The following is a 17,146-nucleotide window of genomic DNA, read 5'->3' as shown; positions in this document are numbered from 1 at the left end:
AAACGCCGAACATCTTTTGGTCAAGGATGTATCACAAAATTTTGTACGGCATGCCACAGGCTACAAAGCAGCAGGAATGGTGGGGCAAAACTGTGTGAAGGGCCTCTTACTCTTGGTCGTTGTCTTGTTCGCTGAAGTGGGCAATTTGATTGTAAACGTTTCATCACCAGTTGAGGTGACATCATCAGTGCGTTATTGGGGAGCGTAGTGGTGCGTAGCGGTGGGTCAGTGGTTGTGCTTCTTACTCCTAGTAGATTAAAGCCAGATAGACGTCCACACATACTCCCCTATGCAAATGGTAGACTGGTCACAGTTGTGTAAGACACGGAATCGAGTTGTCCTATTTTCACTGGCTTGTTTGTGATAACATAGGCACAAAATATTTTGTTCGTGGGCTGTCGAAGAATTTTCGGCAACCTTATGAGTAGTGCACTACGAATAAACATGTATCACGATATCTCGAATATCGTAGCAGATGAAACATTAGGTGGCCTGGTGCAGCACATTCAGTTGCCTGGAAACATCACAAACGCGAGATGCCGCTGGGGTCTAGGTGGGTCTCTCGCAAAACCTAATATGTTCGCAAGTGAGTGTACTTCGTTAATTTTGTTCTTCACTTTTCGACGACATCTAAAAGCAACAGGTACGACAGATACGAGTTTGTGAGAAAGCAGCCTTACACTAAACACCATAATGTTTTCCCGCTAGAGGGAAGGAAAGCTTCACTGAGCACAAGGAAGGAGCGGCGCATTACTGGATATCTATCTATTGCAAACCAAAAAAGAACATTAATGCAGCTATTTAGGATATTTTAGATGATTGACTGCTGAATGTCTGACCAGCAAACTGTCAAAGGAAAAACAAATCGTAAAACACAACCGCATGCACTTGATATATCATGGACTATCTGAACAAAGCAACACAAACCTGGTACGGCAAACTTCCAACTATTCCGACTATTCAGCAGGCGTCACAGTGAGTGAACACACAGTGACAGAGTGCAAATCAGCGGCCACAGAAGTTTTCTACCGAAATTCCCCTCATAATGCTGTAGACACAAGGAATTCTTTTTGCTCCTTGATTAACAGAAACTTTCTTCATTTATTCTCCAGCAACGGACGATCGGGTGACTGTCAGTGTGTCTGGTTTGGACGATTCGGGTAATCTGGTCGGAAAGGTGGGCGAGGACGCTTCACTGACTTGCAACGCAGTGGGTAAGTCCAAGTGTACACCATGTTGGCTTGAGGTTCACCTCCAAATCTCCAGGCAGAACCATTCTGGAAACACGCAATTCTTCGTTTTTAAGCATTGGAAGAGTCTCAATGATTCAGTTTGACATTCTATTCTGCAATTAAAGCAATATGTGCTCAGTACCCGAGATGCACACGGCTGATCACTCTGATCAAGGATAAAACAGATAAGCAGCGCACCTCGACTTTTCAGCACAGGTTGATTTCATTTGCGGCATAAAGTCTTGACTTGGTTCATAGTCGCTTGAGCCTCTCCACCCTTCACGTAGTGGGCAATCAGTTGTGGCATACAAATGTATCACAAAAACAGCATGGAATGCTACAACTCGCAAAATCCGGTTTGTGCTTTATAGGGTCAAGTTGAAACCAGACGGGGACATTTGAACATGGTTCATGAGTGGGGAAATAGGTAACCGAACATAACCCCTTTATTTGGTCTTACCATAAAACTTATCCCGAGGTGAATCATGAGCAAACAAGCAATCACGTAATGCTGACGACCTAACTTTCCTCAGAATAGCATCTCGAAATCTGATTTGCAGTCGAGACCAGCCGGATATAAGTTCAGCGCGCCGAATGCTAAGCTGCAATCACACGTACTGGCATTGTACCTAGGTTAGTGTCGGGAGAATTTTGGACCTAACGTGGCTAGTGCACGCCATACCAATGGCCTCGCCGCCCAACCCCCCTATCCTTATGGGCTGGGATATACGTTATTCACGCTCGCCCTAGCACATTGAAAAAAACCGGATCACTTGATAAGCTAGTCGAAATGGGGCTTGTACTGAAGCGAAAGTAAGTTAATGGGCTGACTCATCCGGGCCCGTATCTCGTGTACTGTGCAACTCCTGCGTATGATAGAGTATTCACGCAAGTAGCTTATCAGGCACAACTTTTACACTGGGTATTTCTATTGGACCGAACAAACTATTCATAAGTTTGCTGAAATTCTTTCTAAAGCCTACGACCGGTTTCGCCCACTTCAGGTTAGAACGTTCAAGAATTTTCACCGGCCTCACAAGTAATGTTATGCCAGGAAAAAATTTTGTAACTCAAAAATGGGACACATCCAGCTTGTAGAACAAGTGATGCAGCTGAATCTGTCATCATCATTCACACTACTTATATTGTTCGGGGCTTTGTTGATAACTACACGGAGTTTCTATTCAGAGGCCTTGCTATAGCGAACCGTCTAGCCAGAAAACAGTTTTGCCAACATTCCCTTTTTTCGAAATTCTCAATGTTGAGCTGCAGAGTTTCTGATAAGAAGGTTACGCTAAAAGTTCAGTGCGATGTGAAGTGGAACTAAACAATCTTCTACCGCACAGCAGTCTTGAATGAAGGACAATCAACTAGCTGAGTTAACCGGCTTACCCATGTTTTCAGGAATTTACGAGCCATATATACATTGCTTTGGGTATCATAAATCAGACGTTCAGAATCGCCGTGTTGCCCTTGGAAGAGGCGGGCTTTTTTTCGAAAGAGGAGTAGATAAACGTCATTTCCGAAAGATAAAATTATCATCATGAGCCCTTTGGAACGACGATGGTGGACTCTTCAAAAACAGGAATTCGTTTAGAAATCCGGTGGTGAAGGCTGCGTGCAAACTACTCTGTTAGTTGGGCTCTCTTTCGGAGAGATGTTGCATTGCATCATTTTGGTGTTTTTAGTGGCCAGATTCGACTTGTACGCACCATCCGATTAGACTGTGGATCAGACCCTGCAAAATATGAAATGTGCTCACACTACCTAAATGCTGGTTTTAGTTTGTCTTGAATCGCATTTATCAGCAATCTGATTGTACGGATGTCAAGATAATTATTCCTAACTTTTGAAGCTATCCTCAGGAGGGTTTGTTGACTAACAATTCGTGGATTCGTGCGCAATGTTCACTCACCTTCCTCTGAATTTACTTCATATTTTAGGGACGTTCCGGAATATTTGTATCACCTAGTTGATTGCCTCTATAAGGACTTCATATGTCCAAGCACGTTTATTACTGGTTTCACAATAACGTGTATCATCTTTTGTGTGGAACCATGCAGGTTATGTCGCTCGCTCTGATGACTACTTACTGTCATTTTGCACATCTCTGTTTAGTCAAAGAAGGCGTTACAGCAACGGTGCTCTCATACGGTTGGAAATTTGAGGATGAAAATGGAAAACCCATTACCACCTCTTACTTGGCGGAAACGGTCACCGAGTCTCCCAGCACCGGTACGCTGGAGCTGAAAAACCTGAAACCTTCGCAAACTGGTTTGACTGAGAAAATGAAAGGTCGTTGTGTTGTTGAGACTGCAGTTACAACCAGAAAGATTAGCGACGGGGATCGCGAGACAAAGTCGAAGGAGAAAGTAGTTTTCAGTTCCAAATTCTTTGGAGTTTCAGTCACCGAAGATGGAACACCGGTGATTAAACCCGGTGGTGAGGATGGTAAGAGTTTTCTTCCTCAAATTCTAAGGATACTTCCAACAATCTGTTGAAAAAATACTCATGTTATGAGCGTACTTGAACCTGTTACTGACCGATTCTCCGTGAATTGTTAAATCTCACAATCTCCCAATGTTTACATATTTCTTTCCATGTAGCTCAAGGAAGCGGCATTTTTGTGGAAGTAGAAGGTTTAGCGCAAGATGGCAGTTTGCGGGCGGAAACTGGCGATAAAGCACAACTACAATGTGTTGCCAAATGTAAGTTGTCGAATGTTCCTCACATAAGAACCCCTTATTTGTTATGAGTTTCAGTGACGCCTAATTTTTGTAGATTTGTCTTGCGTTGAGAATCGTTCGATTCCTCAAGCGGTTGAGTATTTCCGAATGGGGTACCGTATCGAACCAGATCAGGTGATTCAATTGTGGCATTAGTTAGATGTGGTTTCGACTCCCGTTTGACTGGAGTGCTCGGGTTTGTCTTCATCGTCAAGCTTTTTTCGGTCATTGGCGTGCACGTGTGAACTTCTTGCAGTTTTGCAACGTTTTTTCTCAATGTGGGCTCTTCCCTGACCTTTCTCGACCTTCAAGGTCACCGCAAATGTCCATGGTATTCATGGGTCAACAAAAACTGAGTTATCATGTTGGTTGCAAAGTTTTCATTGGTGCACAGTAATTCCGAAGTAATTTCGGCAGCCCACAGCCGGTTTAGCCTATTTCGGAGCTCATCAGTTAGGCGCAATCCTCGAGTATTCATCCACCTTATGCTCTACTCGAAACCGTAGTGAACGAACTTCGCGGATTACCTGTTTGTTTTCGTACAACTTACATCCAATTTGAACTCAACCTTTAAAATCGTTACAAATGCGGGACCCTGTTTGTCGACCCATCTTGAATCTTTTTTTAGTACACGATTTAGGCTGGGCTTTTCTTTACCAATAATCCTGGCTCACATGTTGCGTTCAGTCTGATCCACACGAATCTCCCGTTTATATCGATTTGATTTGTAAATGGGTGTTCTGCTGCACATACAAATTGTAGCTTTAAGCCCGACTCTTGTTGGCTTTTTTCCGTCTGTGTTACCATACCATAAATATACTAAACAGTGCTTCATGATATCACTGTGAGCCAATTCTGAAGTAAATTTCCGTCTTCGTTTTTAGATACGGCCACTGGAAACATCGTGCCTGATGTGAACTACGTCTGGGAAATTCGTGATCAGGTTGGAGTTCTAGTACCAATCGGCCGGGTGGCAGAACAGGTCATGCGAAGACAAAACACTCTGGAATTACGTCACCTCCGACCCACTGATAAGCTCCCTCTACAAGAACAGCTATTCGGACGATGTGTTATTTACCACTCAACAACTTTGCACATGTATACATCTCCTTACTTCCATCTGGACGTTCGTCGACCTGACTACAGTTCTCCGACAGGTCGTAAGTGGTCGGACGCTGCATTTCATTTGAATAAGTCTTTGCGCGCCTAAATTTTCTCCCTGAACTTTGAGCATACTAGATTATGAGGTTATAAGATCGCAGGCTCGAGCGGAGGGTCTACACATTCCACAGGCCTCGAATGAAGTGTCAGCCGACTGACCCAGAATGAGGACACTAAGGAAGTCTGTGAGATTGAGACTGTAGCTAATCCCTTTTCCACAGGTGTTGGAAAATTCCAGATAGGCCTCACCATGTTCATGTTATCCATGTTAGCATATTCATGTCATTTATTACATGCTTTGACCTACTGAATGTGTGTCACGTTAACATACGTGTATAGGCCACTGACAGCTTGGGTTGCACAGTCAAGACTGTCAACATGCACTACACACATCCAGAATAGATAAAATGCAACTGAATTCCACTAAATTTCTGCCCCTTAGCTGATGACCGCGTTGCAGTACATGTCAAGGGAATTACAGAAGGCGGAATTCTTGTTGCGGAAGAGGGCGAAACAGTTACTTTGGAATGTACAGCACTTGGTAAGTTATTCGCTTCTATCCAGTTATTCACGTACCACTAGTGTTGTGTCCAAACGAACATTAACTTCGACGTTCTACTGTTGTCTTAGTTGTAATTCATGAATGTAAAAGCCGGACAGCTGTGGAATCTGTTCTACGGATGTGCACCACATATTTTCGAACGATTAACTCAGAGTGAAACAAAGATTTTTTCATTGGGAATTGGTTTCCATCCGTTAACAGATAAGACCAGAGGAAGTAGCTCGAGTACCGCCAACAACTACCTACGAAAATCGCTACTAACGTAACTGATTGCAGAAGCGGAGCAAGGCCATAAACGAATCTCAGCAACTATTCTGCTGAGCTGACATCATCAGCGTGCAGTGGTGTGGTAGTATGTCGCAATTCAGTAGTGCATCAACTTGTAGGTGATGGTTGGTTGTACGCTTGTGTGTACATGGGTTGTCGACCGATGGTTGACCTTCGGTGGGTAGTCCCATCGGTCTGGTCGGTCTACGAATAATCCAGACGTTAGCCTTGCAAACCGAATGGCTAGCCCCATTCTACATAGCATATAGCCCCCTCTTTACCGTGCTTTCGAAAGACAGGAAATTACAACCACATTAGAGCCGTGGGATGAATCAAATTACAGTCTTTCCGTCGTTGAGTGTTTTCGTTACCGTCAGCGCACTTTTACACCCTTGCTCATCTGACGTACTTTCATTTCTTCATCCAAAGTTCACTACTACTGAGATCTATTCAGCATCTGATTTGTTGTTCAGATAAGGTCCATTTTAATCCGCATTCTCGATCATTAACACCAGCTTGCTTACGGTGTATGATGAAATTGACGGGACATTTCTGTTTATGACATAAAACTCAACATATATTTACCGTTATTCGAACTGTTCCGATAGAGGAGTGAAGCTGGGTTAAAGGGCGCTTTGAAGTGTCCGGCTGTGGTCAATTCGCTTCTGCTGATTACTGACGTAGATGAGTCCAGCAGCGAGAAACATGAAAAAACCTCAGTGAACAGGCGATCCCACGGCCTTAACTATTTTTGCATCTAGTTGCTGTGGTTGTATTGTTATGCATTTTCTGTGACCAAGCCCTTATTTATAGCCAAGCCAACAATCGACCTTGCAAGATCTTTTGTCCTCACCATCGACCCTTCTACGTCTGACCAATGAATCCTAGTTAGAATGAAAGGTCTTATGCGGATGGGTTCTGCTTAAAATGACCACTCTTCACAACGTTATTGCTACCTGAATCACACGGGTTTTGATCACGTGTTGATTTATTTGAAATGGAACTCAAAACATCAGTTAATACGGAGATTCCTTAACTATTCTCAAGGGCATGAAGTTTCGATGACTCTGTCTGGATTTCCGAACCGAATTTTCAGATCGCATATTGTGCGGTGCATTTTGTGAGTCCCATAGAACCATGGGGGGACATGTGATGGAGACCTCCCTGATAGCACAAGAACTTTTAGCCGATTTACCAACACACCTGGTTCTTCCCTGGATTAGCTCTTGTACCACCAAGGTCGACCTAACTTCATCCAAGCTGGTTCGAGAACTGGGGGAGACTAGCGCGTCGATTGACCAATGCGGTGGTTTGCTTACCAATCCTCATCACCAAAGTGGCTGAACATCAACCGCATACATGTGGGATCATGTATAATGGGTGCCACTTTCTCATCTGAAGGCAATTTCGCAGGCACATAGTTTATTTTGAGAGGCCTATGACCTGGGCTAGCAGTACGGAAACGCTGATGATCTTCAAGCTTCAGCAGATCGAGGCAAGGGCTAAGGTACTATCAGCAGCTTTGGAAGAGAATAATACGACAACTTTCTTCATAGTGTTTGGTCTTTGTGAAGGACGTCTGAACACGGAGACCGATCATTTAGCCGAGCAGAACGTGTTTCGAAACTACCAATAGAGAACGCTCCTCTATCTCATTGCCAACGAAAAAGAGCGACGCGCTGTCCTTCATTGGGGCTGATGGGTGGGCTTCTGCAAATAACCACTTTTCCAAGCTAGGACCAGCAAAAACCTTGAGACAACGGAACGGCGGTTGTGAAAACAATCCAAAAAACTCGCGAAAGAATCCCCCATGAACTTGAGTTGCAGACGGTCAATAGCCACGACAGCAGCTTTCCTTAGCACAACTACCGTCTCGTTATAAAACCACGAGTATATGATTTTGATGTCAGTATGCCCCATGAGCTCTACGTACTTATATGGTTCTGGACAATCGCATTATATTCTGTAGGTCAACAGCCGTCCGCGTTTATCTAGTCTTTAGTCACCGATACAAAACACCGGACTGTCTCCGAAATCCCCTGTATTTTTCAATGCATCGCTTTTTTCCGATGTAACTAGGCCTAGATTCGGTGACCGAAAACAACTTTTAACAATTGCATGGAAGCTTTTGCGAGCGGTCTTCGAAATCATTGGACTCACGCTCAGTTTGTTTTGTCCTGATAGGCTCACTCTGGTTAGAATGATCACATCGAATGGGTTTCCTTTCCTAGCGTCTGTTTTTCGCGATGTTCTGGAAAATTCGTTCTGACGGCATATACCTGAGGAACTAGTATTCCAAAATGGCGTCAAATTACATTTTTTGTGAAATTCCAGAGACGTACCATTTTTTTCAGTCTCAAGTTTTATTAAGTAGTTTGAGAAGTTTAACGAAAATATTCACTTGGCTGACTTGAACTGTCCACTTACTTTCAGAGGTAGTTTAGTTCATGCGGTAATTATGCTACGTTCAAGCACGGCATCCAGTTTGGTCAAATTGTCCAGAAAGCAGTAGCCGACAATTTACCCCGGTGTTCCATTGTTGTCAAATTTATCCCCTCTCGAATTCAGGCAAATGAAATTATTGTAAGACATCAGGTCTGAAACTGATGGTATGAAATGTAGTTAACGAGTTACACTCAGTCGCTCAGCAGTGTAGGGCAGAAAGCTACGGACTTGTTGGCTCCATCATCACACCCCAGCTGTTCCATTCTTTTCGTGTGTACCTTTCCAGACAAAAAAGAGAATCGTGTCCTCGATTCGAATGAAGCAATCTACCAGTTTCAGTTTGCTGAGTCAGTCCCAGATGGTGCAAAACTCTATGGTGGTCACGTGGCCGACCACATCGAACAGGACCTGCTAGCTGGAGGCGGGATTAAAATAACAATGACAGGAATCAGAAGCACTTGGGACGGAGCTCGGTGCGTGGTTGTCGTTCTTCCCAGTGAAGAGAGAATGCAAGACGCTGCTCATGAATACAGTTCGGGCTATTTCTACTCCGCTGTAAGAAAGCGTGGGGAACCTCCAGTTCAGCCCGGCGGAGTGAAAAAGGATGCTGACGGATTCACTCGCGGTACAGTGCTCGAATCTTTGTTTGATTTTCTTGTATTGCGTCCGATATTCGTCTTTCAGTAGGGATAATGACCGTGGTAAATAAGGTTTACACTCTGTAAAACTCGGTAACTTGTTTGTAAAAGCTAATTCCTCACTATCCTGTGTTATAACCCTTTTCCTTACGATGATGACCCGAGTTTATGTTGCGTTTGCGCCGGCCTCTGAAAAGTATTGATTTCATTCTGCTCGATACCCCTAAAATCGCAAACCACATTCTCAAACAGGTACCCTTTGTTTTCAAATGCATAAAATAGCGATAACTTTATCGCAGTCGAGTGAATCAACTTTCATCTTGTGACTGATTTGGTATGTCTCTAAACTATAGAATAATAAGGTGTTTCGTTGACGGAACACACTAAGCATGAGATATTTCATCTAGTTTGATCAGCAGGTGTTAACATGGCATCACCATAGCTCTCCTTGCTCAAGCTCGGCTACACTGAAGGATGATGATGCTCATCAGTAGTTGAAAATTTTGAGCGATGAATGATGATAGGCCAAAGGTTTATTGCCTTTGTATTGTGTGATCAAGATACGATTGGGGTGGATAAGGTCGCTGTAGCATGGCGAGTTCCAAACACTCAAAGAAGTAGTGTCTCGCAAGAGGGTTGAAAACCTTTCAACCACTGTTCACACAACAATAAACCTGTTGGGATACCAGATCACAAGTTTTTTGGCTCACTTGCTTTATGTTAATGTATTATAGCAGAACAAGCTTCTCTGAACTCATCTACTTCATAGTATATGATCCTCAGCAAATCGGATCTACTGGCGACGAGTGGTCGCGCACTGTTCCAACGACCTTGTTTAAAAATTCACTGCATGTTATTGACATCACACACTGAGGGGACTGGTAGACTTTTATCCAGTAAATTTACTTTATTGTCTTAGGCGGCTGAATATACCCATTGTAGTCATGAGAACGAAGGAGGTAGCGAACAAAGCTTGTTTTCTGTGATTGTTCATCTTGGCTAATACATCACAAATTTATATGGTAGCAGAAATCACGTGGAAAAGGTTAAGATCGGGGCTACACTTTAGAGAAATAGAAGTCAAAGGAAGGGGGTTGGGTGAGGGGTAGGTCAATGGGTCATGACGTCAATGTCAGACAGACTTGTGGGACCACGACTGGTACGATCCAAACTACTACCGATCGCAGAGGCGATAGGAATCCGACTGCTGGATCCACAACTTTGCATCCAAAAGAAACTTGTGCGACCTCTGAACTTGAACTGGCCTACGAAACATCTGGTCCCACAAGTCTGTCTGACATTGACGTCATGACCCATTGACCTACCCCTCACCCAACCCCCTTCCTTTGACTTCTATTTCTCTAAAGTGTAGCCCCGATCTTAACCTTTTCCACGTGATTTCTGCTACCATATAAATTTGTGATGTATTAGCCAAGATGAACAATCACAGAAAACAAGCTTTGTTCGCTACCTTCTTCGTTCTCATGACTACAATGGGTATATTCAGCCGCATATGAACCGATGCAGTCGGTCGCGACATTTCTGGAATGACCTATCATGACGTCTACACTAGGCGTCGTTTCTGTCCCAGAGGGCCTCTCCATAACCTATTCTCATAATAATTAGCACTCAACCTGTGACAATAAAGTCATGAGAACGAAGAAGGTAGCGAACAAAGCTTGTTTTCTGTGATTGTTCATCTTGGCTAATACATCACAAATTTATATGGTAGCAGAAATCACGTGGAAAAGGTTAAGATCGGGGCTACACGTTAGAGAAATAGAAGTCAAAGGAAGGGGTTGGGTGAGGGGTAGGTCAATGGGTCATGACGTCAATGTCAGACAGACTTGTGGGACCAGATGTTTCGTAGGCCAGTTCAAGTTCAGAGGTCGCACAAGTTTCTTTTGGATGCAAAGTTGTGGATCCAGCAGTCGGATTCCTATCGCCTCTGCGATCGATAGTAGTTTGGATCGTACCAGTCGTGGTCCCACAAGTCTGTCTGACATTGACGTCATGACCCATTGACCTACCCCTCACCCAACCCCTTCCTTTGACTTCTATTTCTCTAACGTGTAGCCCCGATCTTAACCTTTTCCACGTGATTTCTGCTACCATATAAATTTGTGATGTATTAGCCAAGATGAACAATCACAGAAAACAAGCTTTGTTCGCTACCTTCTTCGTTCTCATGACTTTATTGTCACAGGTTGAGTGCTAATTATTATGAGAATAGGTTATGGAGAGGCCCTCTGGGACAGAAACGACGCCTAGTGTAGACGTCATGATAGGTCATTCCAGAAATGTCGCGACCGACTGCATCGGTTCATATGCTTAGCGTTAAACATCTGTGCAGACCACGCAACTCGCCATTTTCTCAACGAGTTGAATTCACTGGAAGCTTCACTCCTCATGTGATATCATCAATTAGTCCACCCGCTGGGTGACTGAATACGATGATTGAAGATTTCGAACACATGCTCACTGCTAGTCGTCACTTGGGCAAGTTTTTCTCAACAATCTCTTGCCTTGTGTTCAGCTGATTTCATTAACTCATTTCTCCAAACATCCGACTTATTTAACGATTCTTGATGTTGTCTTTCATTGACACTGCTAGCGAAACAATAGAAGTAGCTTCACATTATCTTCCAGTGATGCAACATGCGAATGCACCTTCACCAGTAAGATCAAATTTTCCAATGAGGAAACTATCGTAGTTGAGATATTTATCTGCTTTTTTGTTACTTATCTCCAACTTAGATCCTTTGGTTTTGGTGAAAGTGGAAGGAGCACGTCCAAATCACACTATCGCTGCTACGGTCGGGGAGAGTTTGGAATTACGTGGATATGCAATCGGTACGTCTGCGCCTCTTGCAAACATCGTATTATATAGGTAGAGAAGAAATCGTCTTTTCGACTTTCACTAAAAACATTCGAACAACTAGACGAGCTTAAATAAGCAGTCAGAATGTCGTTTATTCTTCAGGCTCATTTGAAATCCCTTAACTACGGTGTTGCATACTACTGAGTTGACTGAATTCAGGGATGGGGGCAGACGAGCAGGATTTACAACAAAATCATTTGACAGGTTCTGGTTAAAATGAGCTGCTTATGAGTAAAATTGCTGTTATCTGTCTTTAGTACCATTTGTCTGGTTTACACCTCTGTATCTGGTCTGTTCCTTATCTGAACTGGGATTTCTGCCCAGAGCATGGTGTGTTCTCCGCATCCTTTTTCTTAGCTTATACCGATTGCTGTACGGTTCTCTCCGCAAGTGCTGCAAGGATGCTTAACTGCAGCAGTTCCTCATCGGTGCTCGCTTCTGTTTTGAGTACATTTGGCAACTTATAACAACACAAGTTATGGTGGCGGTTGGATGGTGATGGTTGTAGTGGCTGTAGTGTTGGTGCTGGTGCTGGTGATGATGGTAGGATGACAACGGAATTCGCAGTAATGCGCAAGATTCAGTTCCAAAAAACGTTGTGCTAGGCGTTAGCGTGTAATCATTCACTTTGTGGCCGATGTTTTTTTGTTAGTTTCGGATATGGTCGAATAGTTTTTCCTACGTTCAGCTGTGCGCCCAGAGAATGGGAACTTTAAAGTCTTGCAAATGTTTAACAGACTGATTTCGTTGCGCTTATTGTAGATGTTCCTACTGGAAAACCGATCGAAGGAATGCACTACTCTTGGGAGCTTCGAACTTTGGACAATCTCCCCTTGTCCAGTAACCAGCTGTCAGATAGTATGGCTACTGGTGTATCGTTTGGAGATGATGGACAATCATTGCGCATTAAGAGCTATCGCCCCACTGCAGAAGGTGTCAAAGTACGTCTGATCGCTACAGCATCGGACAAGTTGAAGGACCAGACAAAACATGGAAATAAGTACGCATCGCCTTTCTACACATTCGAAACGATTGAGTCCGATAAAATGATTCCACCGAAGCCGGCCAGAACCAAATACGGTGAGCATATTCTTCCTTTGCTTTTGCGCAGAACGCTAGACGATATGCTTGAATTACAATAGTCTTCTCCTAAGCCAGAACTCAGGAACTAAAGCGGAACTAGTCATAGAGATATGCAATCACGTTGGTTCAAGTTGCCCGTTATCGTAATTAGTTGGTTGAGATAGAGATCGGCGAAATTATTATTACCAGCATTAATCCAAGTGGTTTTGAAGCCTACGGCCCATAGTTTAAAACACGTGTGGTCTCATATGAACCGAGGGTTCACTCTTTACATCCCTTGGACATTTTGCTTCCCCATCCCTCACATAGATCCGGAACAGATGCAGGTTTTCGTGGAAGGATTGAACCCGGATGGAACGTTGTCTAGAATGGAGGGAGAAAGTGTCAATTTGTCTGCCAGAGTTCTGGGTAAGTCGTCGCGCAATGAGCATACAAAATGACAGTCTTCAAAACACTATCCATCCAAGCCGTAGTATATTTTATCGTGCCAGAATTCAGCGGTGTATGATAAGCAATAACATTGTGCGTTGCATAGAGAGAGGATACGGAAGGTCATAAAACCATGCTCAGTTGCTATTTGATCCTCTAGTATTCTTTAATTCAAATGATAGCAATAAGAAGCGGAATGTATGTGCATTCTTCTATGTATGTGCGGACTTCTTCCAATTGGAAAAATATGCTCTTGAAGAATTTGAACCCAGCCAATATAATAGTATCGAGGATTTAGGTGGGATCAGATCAATGAATGAATGGATATGAAAGTAATTTCCACTCAAGCGATTGCCCCCTTAATGAAAGGAGGGGGAGGTTGGATCTCAATAGCATATTGGCACTTACTCAGGAAGGTTTTCAAGAGTAAGCACACACATCGAGGGGATAATTGCCGAAATCTTTTCCATTGCGTTCTTTTCTAGGGTAAGTATCACCTGGAAACCGAAGGAAGTTTCCGAAACGGTTGATGAACTCCCCAAAAGATGATATATTAAATGGCAATAAAGTTATCATTGGCCACCACCGATTAGCCAGTCAAACAGCTGACATCACCATTAGAATACTCTTGTCAGAACAGGTGCCTTAACCTGCACCGAGCTAATGTTACATCATGTCGACCTACACGGGTTACTGTATGAATGTGGGGCCTGCTTGGTAGAGCCATCTTCATAAGACAGTTCGTCAATGCATCAGTCAGCAGTGATGGCGACACTACACAATTCTGAGGAAATGAGAAAGTACGACAGTGAAACTAATAAGGCATGCCCAGCATTGCTGACCGTGTGGTGTTGGTCAGATTCAAATATGGTGAGTACCAAGGGATAAACTGTCAATCAGATGTGAATAGCAGACTTGGATTCCAGCTAAAAAAAATCATGCAAAATTAAAATGCTATCCCGCAGAAAATCGTGAAGATGTTAAAAACCTTCCATACTCTGAGAAATTATTCTACCATCGCCGGAAGAGATTCCCTTAAGAGGAGGGAGTGCTGGGTTGATTAGATTTAGATGTTTATTTCAGCTTGCATTTCACTCCCTATTCTTCTCTTGATAACGCAGATGTTCTGATACGCCTAAACTGACTGGGTATGCAGAACATGGAATACCACGTTTCAGCTGAACAAAAAAGGACAACAGACAGCTGAAAAGCTTGGTTATCAACCCTCTGATCTCGGTTGAGATAGAAGGTTGCGTAGATCAGATAGTAATGGATGGAAATACGAGGGTTAGACATCAAGCTCAGAGATAGTACGCCTTGACGTGGAAGCATGCAAGATCCATAGACACCAACATTTAATAACTGGAATGGTTTCCCGTGAGCTTACTATAGTGATGCGGCGTGGATCTGGATCCTGAATCACCATATGGAATCACTATATTGAACACCATGTATTTTCCATAAGTTTTGCTACTTGAAATAGACGTAAGAGGAGACCAGTTAACAATAATCTGTCATGACGCTCCACACCGATGAACCTCCATGCAGGACTGGTCATGCCATTGTGCTTGTTTCCTACTTGTATGTTCAACCAACTGAGCGCCTCTTATCCAGTAAATCCCGGCTCACTTGGACCATTAGGTGAACAGGAGGGAGTGTTCTCACAATCGCCAGCGCACCCAAGTGCCAGCGATGGGGATGAGACCGGTTGCAACTCATAGTGTATGCGGAGGGGGGTTCAGTTATCCGCAGCGCTTGTGAGTGTCTGAAGCACACGCCCTATTGGTTGTCACATTTTTGGCGTCCTTGATCCGATCGTCTCATACCGTCAAAAACCCACACTCCGAATGCCGCACGGTTTTGGAGCTGTCAGCGCAGTTTTCCGGTCGTCCAACCGCCGGTGCGTTTCCTCAAGGTTGCGCACACACACATGCGTATAGCGTTGATCTGTGTGTAGGTGTGACTGGCATGTATGACCAGCATCCCACCCCTGTCGCTCAGCCGGACAACACCACGGTAGCTGAGTCAGCCAATCACAAGTGCACCGCAGCCAACGGGCTGAATCAAACAACGCATGTTGACAGATACACGTCCGCGAAAGCCAACGGAAGGATGGATAAGTTGCGTGGAGAGTTTAAAGCCACAAAGTACCGTAGTGAAATAAGATGGATAAAAAGATAGGAACATAGATTTTTGTGGGATTTCGGTGAAAGTGACGATAGTCAGCGATTCACGTTACACTGGAAGGAAACCGTGCGCTTAGATTGCAAGCAACCCGAGATTGTAGGAGTCAAACAATCCCCTGGACTGAGGTTTCAGGACTGACCGTCCATAGAACGTTTCGTAAAAAACATGACATGATTTGTTATTAGGCTCTTCCAGAATACATCAGATATGGTGCGTTAGCCTCAGTCGTTCAAAATAGCCAACATGGAAATTTTTAGAATGCAATCAGTCAGATTGTTGGGTCCTTTGACTAATTGGTGACAGGTCTTTTGTTACGTAAGCTAATAGATAGTGCGAAATGTGAGGAAACTTTTGGCCTTCAGGTTTCACTATATATGTCTCTGTATGCCTTCAGCCCATGAGTAAGTTGCTGCAGCACCACTAAACTTCAGACAGGAGTTAAAAATAAGGGATCGATGGTCTGCAATTCATCCCCGTCTGATCGTATGGTAAAGATTTGCGCTTAGGGGACCGACGCCTCTGAAAGTTGCTGTAGCGTTAAGGGACAGGCCTCTGTAGTGAGTGACACCAGGGTCACTGGCGGAACAGCCCAGGATAGGTCGCTACACCTGAGCCTGTTTTCAATCGATCCGGAGGACATAACTAGAGCTCTTGGGATTTTCGTTCGTTATTAAAACATAAACCAGTATGTGCACCATCTCTAGTCGAAATCACTTCAGAGGATATGAAGGAAACTGATTGATATAAGGCAAGATATGATGAACGACCAAAGTTCTTTCCTCCAAAGACGACCACTCACCTGATTGAGATGGGTCAACGGTGAATTCGAGGTCGCTCTTCGAAGTGACTTTTTTCTGCCTCCTGGTCCAGACAGAATTTCTCCACCACAACGCAGGACAACTATAAACCAGAATAACAGAGGCCAGCTTATTTTTGTTAACTGGTCGACTTCTACTGCACATAAAGGGTCACACCGAGGAAATGAGTAGCAGAATTTAAGAAGAATTTGGTCTCAGTTATATCAGTACGACAGACTATGTTTTGTCAGGGGAATGATGAAGTGTTTCCGTGACTCGGCTAATTCTGTTAGGTGGAAACTCGGACCTCTGTTCGGCTTTCAAAATGAAGGCAGAAATTTAACGGGACACTACCTATACCGACCTTGCCGGTGCTTGCCGTTTTTGTACGGCAGCATATCTAATATTACCATATCAGTCTACCTTGAACAGAATGGAAAGCGGATCGAAAATTTCGGTTACCAAAGGGTCAAGCAGAATTTAACAAGCTGAACGTCACGACTTTTCCCCAAACAGGTGCCAGTTGGAATGGGTGCGTGAAGTGACGTACCTGTTTTCGGACTCGTGTCACAACAAACCGCGTAGGTTAGACTCCATGAAAAATTGGTGGTATCACCGTAGATGTTTCTTAGGCTTATGTACAGCCAACTGAACACCCTCCACCCGGTGAAAACCCGATAGAATAAGACCAACGTGCTAGGTGAGAGGGGATTCTAAAACCATCAGCATACCTAACTG

At 43.9% G+C, this 17,146-nt stretch overlaps 1 protein-coding gene across 1 annotated transcript in view; it reads left to right on the top strand.

Moving 5' to 3' along the window:
• The window catches only part of T265_00466 (hypothetical protein), a gene marked incomplete at both ends in the record, with an annotated part of 178,917 nt that overhangs the window by 130,104 nt on the left and 31,667 nt on the right, over nucleotides 1-17,146 (top strand). The window contains 9 exons of the mRNA XM_009164239.1: nucleotides 1,113-1,214; nucleotides 3,351-3,683; nucleotides 3,839-3,940; nucleotides 4,843-5,118; nucleotides 5,562-5,660; nucleotides 8,680-9,018; nucleotides 11,789-11,884; nucleotides 12,675-12,992; nucleotides 13,305-13,403. Of these exons, the coding sequence (XP_009162503.1) occupies nucleotides 1,113-1,214; nucleotides 3,351-3,683; nucleotides 3,839-3,940; nucleotides 4,843-5,118; nucleotides 5,562-5,660; nucleotides 8,680-9,018; nucleotides 11,789-11,884; nucleotides 12,675-12,992; nucleotides 13,305-13,403 (1,764 nt within the window). The remainder of the gene's footprint in view (nucleotides 1-1,112; nucleotides 1,215-3,350; nucleotides 3,684-3,838; nucleotides 3,941-4,842; nucleotides 5,119-5,561; nucleotides 5,661-8,679; nucleotides 9,019-11,788; nucleotides 11,885-12,674; nucleotides 12,993-13,304; nucleotides 13,404-17,146) is intronic.

Source organism: Opisthorchis viverrini (genome assembly GCF_000715545.1).
Source record: "Opisthorchis viverrini unplaced genomic scaffold opera_v5_4, whole genome shotgun sequence".
Taxonomy (NCBI): Eukaryota; Metazoa; Platyhelminthes; class Trematoda; order Opisthorchiida; family Opisthorchiidae; genus Opisthorchis; species Opisthorchis viverrini.
Note: the sequence above shows the minus strand (reverse complement) of the source record. Positions and strands in the feature narration are given on the sequence as shown.